Source organism: Chionomys nivalis, chromosome 4, assembly GCF_950005125.1.
Source record: "Chionomys nivalis chromosome 4, mChiNiv1.1, whole genome shotgun sequence".
Lineage (NCBI taxonomy): Eukaryota > Metazoa > Chordata > Mammalia > Rodentia > Cricetidae > Chionomys > Chionomys nivalis.
This window is the reverse complement of record NC_080089.1, coordinates 53,206,601-53,213,702: the sequence shown is the minus strand read 5'-3', so window position 1 is coordinate 53,213,702 and position 7,102 is coordinate 53,206,601. Positions and strand designations below refer to the sequence as shown.

Genomic DNA, 7,102 nt, shown 5'->3' with positions numbered 1-7,102 from the left:
AAAGCTGTCGACTGGCAGAAGCAAGCAAGTGGAGACATGGAGAAGCTTCGGGACCCATGACCTTGAGAACTCAACAAGGGCACCACTCACAGCTGCCTGGGTGTTTTCAGAGGTTGGGAACATTTAAACAGTTAAATGTGCACACCCTGAGTCTGAAAGTGCCTCTATTAAAAAGATGAAATCAGGTCACAGGGCCACTGAGAATATTTCAGAACACACACTGGAACAAATTGCAGGTCAGGCATTCCTGGCCAGTTTCTGTAGTTTCTCTTCCTGTCTTCAAGGGGCGATGAAAGTCCCAGCTCCCTCTTGACCTCCACAGCCCTGCCTGGGAAACTCAGTGTCAGGCTGACGGGCTTAGCAGAAAACATGCTTGGTTAAGGGTTCATAGAAGCCAATTAAACTAGATCATTTTCAAACCCTGAGAACCATTAGGGAGTGAATGTCTCCCTGGCTGGAGGCTCACTTCATCTGAAGCTGTTCTTAGCTTCCCCTCTGCCAAAACTAAAGCCACATAAAATGCCACCACATAAAATGTCACTTCTCCGTCTGACTGGGACTTGGGGAGTAAGCCCTTCCAGGACCCTGGTTCACTTCGTGTCTAGATTAAAGGTTGGCATTTCCCCTTCTTTCTGTAAAGGACTGTGTAGTGTTTGGGGTTTTCACAACTGCTGTCCTTTCCTGCTGTCAGGGGCTGCAGTGTGGTTCTTAGGTGCAGGAATGTGACGCCATTTACAGGAACGGGAGATGCGCTGGCTCTGGCCTCTGAGCCCGTTGTCTGCCCTCATTCTAGGGAGTAACTGCAGACAGTGCCTCTCTTCTGAAAAACCATCTGTTTCCAAGGTTCTAACCAGATTATTGCCCTCTTAGTGTTTAATACTCTGGTAGCAATCCCATAGCCTTTCAGAAGTGGCCATGAGCTGAGGATGCCGTATTTATGCTCCCCAGCAACAAACAGACTGTTCAGAAGTTGACGGGCACCTAGAGGGGCTGGGCGCAGCTTCGTGTAGAGACCTGAGCCTGCAGCTATTCATGGTTCTTACTAACCTTGGATTTATACTTAGAAGTCGGAAACAACGACCATTCTGTAGTGGCAGGTGCACATTCAGAGAAAAATAACAAATTATGGAAAACATAGTTACCTTAGAAGCCTTAGGAGCCAGTGTGCTTTCTCTAGATGTCAAATGAGTTCATCCCTCAAGCTGCAGATAAACTTGTTTACATGTAAAGGTGGCGGGGGGGGGGGGGGGGGGAGATCCAACCAGAAAGCAGTCTAACCTCTAATCAGCCAAGAATCCCACAATTTCGGGCAGGTAGAGGACATTGTTATCAACATACTCAGATGTTTCATATTACCAATGAGGAAACGAAGGCCCAAGGAGGAGAGTCAGCTTGCTGAACCACAATATCTTAGCCATTTCCACTTCCTATCTGTAGCTATCTAAGCAACCCGGTTTAAAGGGGACTCGCTGATTGCGCAAGTGCCTGTGGCATGGGGCTAAGCTCCAGGTGCCTGGATATCCTTTACAGACAAGCTTTCTTGGACTAGAGGAAGCCCTAGCAAACACGGGGCGTGTAAGGAGGAAACAGGCAGCAGCCTATCGTTGACTTGATGCTGCCGACGGAAACCGCACAGGATAAAGCATCAGATGACCGTCTTCCCATGAGTATAAGTGCTGATCCCTCATGTTGTATGATAACATGGCAAGGACAGATGGAGACATTCTGAAATCAAAGTTCACATCAATCTGTTTTCCTCCGAGCAGATCGAAGGCGAACGTGACCCTCATATCTTTGGTGTCTGTGACGTAGAGGATCCCTCGGGCTATGAAGGCATTGCCGGCCTTGGATTTGGGGTACGTGGTGTTGATATGCTGTAACACAGAGAACGTCTGCTCGTCCAGCTGGGCCACAAGGATGCTTGAGCCATCCACACTCGAAGCATAAATAATCCAGACGCCTTTTTCATCCACAGCTATGTTGAAGTAAGTCTTGGAATTCGCAAAGAGGTATTTTCGATCGAAATACAAAGCATTTTCAAGCTTCAACGTTTGGGGTGTCTCTTTGCCAAATTCAAATCTGAAACATGTTTTTAAAGAATGGATCAGAGTGGGGTAACCATGTCTGTGGGCACAGGCAGTTTGTTAGGCTCCTTATAAAGCTGGACCGAGTTAGCAGGGCTGGACCGAGGCCTACTGTTCTGTTGCCAAAATGTTCCAGGCAACTTCTACTTGTCCTTCAGTGTTCTGGGCAGCAAGGATGTGAAGGCCAGTGACTAGCCTGTGCTACCAGGAGCAAAGTGAGACAGCAGTGTGGTGTTAAGACCCATCATCAAATTAATGATGTAGCTGGGGATGACCTTGAACACCTAACCTGCCCACCCCACCTGTCAAATGTTAGGATTACAGGCAGTACCTGCAGTGTTGGAGATCAAAGCCAGAGCCTCAGACACTCTTTCAATTGAGATACATCTCTAGCTCCTAAATTTGAGTTTTAAAAGTCCCATCTTTCTATATATTCCATGCTGTGTGTGTGTGTGTGTGTGTGTGTTTAAGAATTGAAGAAAATTTAAAAGAAAAGTCATCAGCTGAGAAGAGAATGTAGCATAGGCTATGAAGGCAATTTTCTTGTCTGGTAGGGGCTGACAAATACAACCACAGCATGGAATTCCATGTTCCTTAGCTTCTGGGGTCTGATTTCTCAGACTTCAAACCGGAACACTATGGGGACATTCTTTCGGGAACTCACCAAGGCCAACTGGACTGGGTCTGAAAAAGCATGAGATAAAACCGGACTCGCTGAACATAGCGGACAATGAGGACTACTAAGAAGTCAAGAACAATGGCAATGGGTTTTGATCCTACTGCACGTACTGGCTTTGTGGGAGCCTAGGCTGTTTGGATGTTCACCTTAATAGACCTGGAAGGAGGTGGGTGGTCCTTGGACTACCCACAGGGCAGGGAACCCTGACTGCTCTTAGGGCTGGTGAGAGAGGGGGAGTTGATTGGGGGACGGGGAGGGATATGGGAGGCGGTGGCAGGGAAGAGACAGAAATCTTTAATAAATAAATAAATTAATTAAAAAAAAGTCCATTATGATTCAAGCAGTACCTAAATCGGTAGGGCTATGTAAGCTATTAGGTTAAAAGAAAACACCAGAGGGCGCTATTGAGCAGCAGACCGCAGAAGGCAAAGGCGTGTGTGACTGTGATTTAGGGAAAAAACGACAAACAGAAACAGACTAGACATATTAGAGTACTACTCAGCGGTAAAAAACAATGACTTCTTGAATTTTGCATGCAAATGGACGGGAATAGAAAACACTATCCTGCCTGGTCTACAAGAGCTAGTTCCAGGACAGGCTCCAAAGCCACAGAGAAACTCTGTCTCGAAAAAAAACAAAAAAAAAAAAAAACAAAAAAAAAAAAAAACAAAAAAAAAAAAAAAAAAAAGAAAACACTATCCTGAGTGAGGTAAGCCAGACCCAAAAAGAGGAACATGGGATGTACTCACTCATAATTGGTTTCTAGCCATGAATAAAGGACATTGAGCCTATAATTTGTGATCCTAGAGAAGCTAAATAAGAAGGTGAACCCAAAGAAAAACATATAGGCATCCTCCTGAATATTAACCTTCATCAGGCGATGAAAGGAGACAGAGACAGAGACCCACATTGGAGCACCGGACAGAAATCTCAAGGTCCAAATCAGGAGCAGAAGGAGAGAGAGCATGAGCAAGGAACTCAGGAAAGCGAGGGGTGCACCCACACACTGAGACAATGGGGATGTTCTATCGGGAACTCACCAAGGCCAGCTGGCCGGGGTCTGAAAAAGCATGGGATAAAACCGGACTCGCTGAACATAGTGGACAATGAGGACTACTGAGAACCCAAGAACAATGGCAATGGGTTTTTGATCCTACTGCACGTACTGGCTTTGTGGGAGCCTAGGCAGTTTGGATGCTCACCTTACTAGACCGGGATGGAGGTGGGTGGTCCTTGGACTTCCCACAGGGCAGGGAACCCTGATTGCTCTTAGGGCTGACGAGGGAGGGGGACTTGATTGGGGGAGGGGGAGGGAAATGGGAGGCGGTGGCGTGGAGGAGGCAGAAATCTTTAATAAAGAAATAAATAAAAAAAGAAAAGAAAACGCTGAAAAAAAAAAAAAAGAAACAGACTAGAAAATCTGGATTAAGTCGGCAGGCGGCCTGAAAAGAGCAAACACTTGGGCAGGGCTCAGCAGGGCCAGCTCCCTAGTGCTGGAATTCTGTACAGCTCTCCAGCCTGCCTGGGTGGGGGAGGTGTCTGCCTCACAGAAACCGGCTTTGAGTACTTCCCACTTTCTCTTCTATCAGGTTCAGTGTGTTTGGACTGATATTGAGGTCTTTAATCCATTTGGACTTGAGTTTTGTGCATGGTGATAGATATGGATCTAGACCCAAAAAGAGGAACATGGGATGTACTCACTCATATTTGGTTTCTAGCCATAAATAAAGGACATTGAGACTATAATTCGTGATTCTAGAGAAGCTAAATAAGAAGGTGAACCCAAAGAAAAACATATAAGCATCCTCCTGAATATTAACCTTCATCAGGCGATGAAAGAAGACAGAGGCAGAGACCAACATTGGAGCACTGGACCGAAGTCTCACGATCCAAAGGAGGAGCAGAAGGAGAGAGAGCACGAGCAAGGAACTCAGGACCGCGAGGGGTGCACCCACACACTGAGGCAATGGGGATGTTCTATCGGGAACTCACCAAGGCCAGCTGGCCGGGGTCTGAAAAAGCATGGGACAAAACCAGTCTCGCTGAACATAACAGACAATGAGGACTACTGAGAACTGAAGAACAATGGCAATGGGTTCTTGATCCTATTGCACATAATGGCTTTGTGGGAGCCCAGGTAGTTTGGATGCTCACCTTAATAGACCTGGATGGAGGTGGGTGGTCCTTGGACCTCCCACAGGGCAGAGAAACCTGCTTGCTCTTTGGGCTGAGGAGGGAGGAAGACTTGATTGGGGGAGGGGGGGAATGGGAGGTGGTGGCAGGGAAGAGGCAGAAATCTTTAATAATTAAATAAATTAATTAATAAAAAAAAAGAAAGAAAGAAACCGGCTTTGACTCAGTCCTGCCCCTCCCTCAGCTCTAGGCTTGTGGCTTGATATAGGTCTAGGCTGGTGATAGGTTCCCTGCCCAGTCAGCTCACCCAAGTCTGGTGGTGGTACAAGTCTCAAATACTCGGAAGGATTGTTACACGAAATGCCCAGAGTGTCCTTTTGTCTTAGGTTTAGCTAACTCCATCTTGCCTTTTACTTCACTTCTCCCCAGCCCCTGCTGGGTGTAGGAGCCTGCCATGATAAGCTAAATATGAACAGATCACCCAAAGGAAGTTCTTTACTTCCAACATTATCATTTGCCAGAGTTAGGACTCTGTTGGAGGCCTGAGTCTCAGTAATTTACCTTGAAGCAATACCTGGTTGCAGAAGGACCATAAACTAAGATTACCTGAGCACCACCCAAAAACAGACCACCCAAAGGAAATTCCTAATGTTCCAACCTCTGCAAGGTAGGATCACCTGCCAGCACACACTCACCAGGACACCCCTAGACAAGTGTCAGCCACTCAGCGGTCCTGAACCTCAGAAACCCCTCACCCCCACCTTTACTACTATAAAAACCCAACTCTAATTGAGCTCGGGGCTCTCTGTTTATTCCAATATGCTGGACATGCAGAGAGACTGAGTTTGCAAACTTGCATAAAATAAAGGCTCTTTGCTTTTACATACGGGATTCTGTCTCCTTGTTGACTTTTGGGTGACTTTGCAGATTTGGGCACAACACTGGCTGGGTACATTCTGCTGAGCAGGACATTCTCATGTGTCTTCAGGAGGTCCCTTGTTTTACGACATAAATCATTTTATCAACCGAACTGAACCTTCTGAGACTGACCCTCTATCCACCCCTAGTATGACCAAATTGCGGGGTTTCTTTTTTTTCTCTTTCTTTCTTTCTTTCTTTCTTTCTTTCTTTCTTTCTTTCTTTCTTTCGTTCGTTCTTCCTTCCTTCCTTCCTTCCTTCCTTCCTTCCTTCCTTCCTTCCTTCCTTTCTTTCTTGTTTGTTTTTTGTTTTGGTTTGTTTGTTTGGTTTTTTTTTTTTCGAGACAGGGTTTCTCTGTAGCTTTGGAGCCTGTCCTGGAACTTGCTCTGTAGACCAGGCTGGCCTAGAACTCAAAGAGATCTGCCTGCCTCTGCATCCCAAGTGCTAGGATTAAAGGCGTGGGCCACCATCGCTCAGCTGTGGGAGTTTCTTTATAAACCCTATCCTGCCTTGCTTAGGGAGGAGAATTCTTTACAGCAGGAGTCAGTTCTTGGTCACAGGCCTAAATAAAGGACCTTGTACTTGTAGTGGTGTGTAACTTTCTCTAGGGTGTATAACAGTAAATTCAAGGCCTTCCTGGCCCTCACAGAGAATTTAAGAGCAGTCTGGGCAACTTGGCGAGACTGCTGTAGACTACTGCGCTCTGAGCATAGCAACTGTTGTCTGCATAACCACAGACCCTGCGACTGGCTTTGTTGACTGCTTCCTAGGTCACTGGGGACTGGAAGGGTTGCTGAATCCTCGCCCAAGATTCTGGCCATTTGTCTATAATTGCGCCTCAGTTGCATGAGGTCTTGTGGGGAGTGCTCCTCACTGCAGTGGGGAGGGGACTCAGTCTGTGAAGCTGGGGGAAGGGCATCATTAGTGCTGGGGTGAGATATCCTGGTGGTGGGGCTGTTTGGGGGTCACCCGAGCTTTAAAAGCACACCCAATAAATTCACTGGTTCCCCAAGGTAGACTTTAGTGGAACCACACTTCTGCCTGCTGGTGCTCTGGAAGGAGGGGGGGAGTATTCTTTACATTCCCCCAAGGAAAAGGCTTTCTCACAATAAAAATAAAAGTGGAAAAGAAGGGAGGGGCTCCAGGTCACTGGTAAAGACCATTTCTAGTATGTGTGAGGCCCTGGGTTTGACCCCATACCTCAAAGATAAAACCCCCAAACCCCATTTTTAAAAGAGTTCGTTTCTCATTCTGGGACTTCTTCACCCCAGAAGTTCCCCACACCAAC

The 7,102-nt window shown here is 46.8% G+C and overlaps 1 protein-coding gene across 1 annotated transcript in view; it reads right to left on the bottom strand.

Annotated features, from left to right (window-relative positions):
• Window positions 1–1,598: 1,598 nt before the first annotated feature.
• Window positions 1,599–7,102, bottom strand: part of Gldn (gliomedin) — a 49,431-nt gene continuing 43,927 nt past the window's right edge. Inside the window, exon 10 of the mRNA XM_057768706.1 lies at window positions 1,599–2,079. Coding sequence (XP_057624689.1) covers window positions 1,599–2,079 — 481 coding nt within the window. The remainder of the gene's footprint in view (window positions 2,080–7,102) is intronic.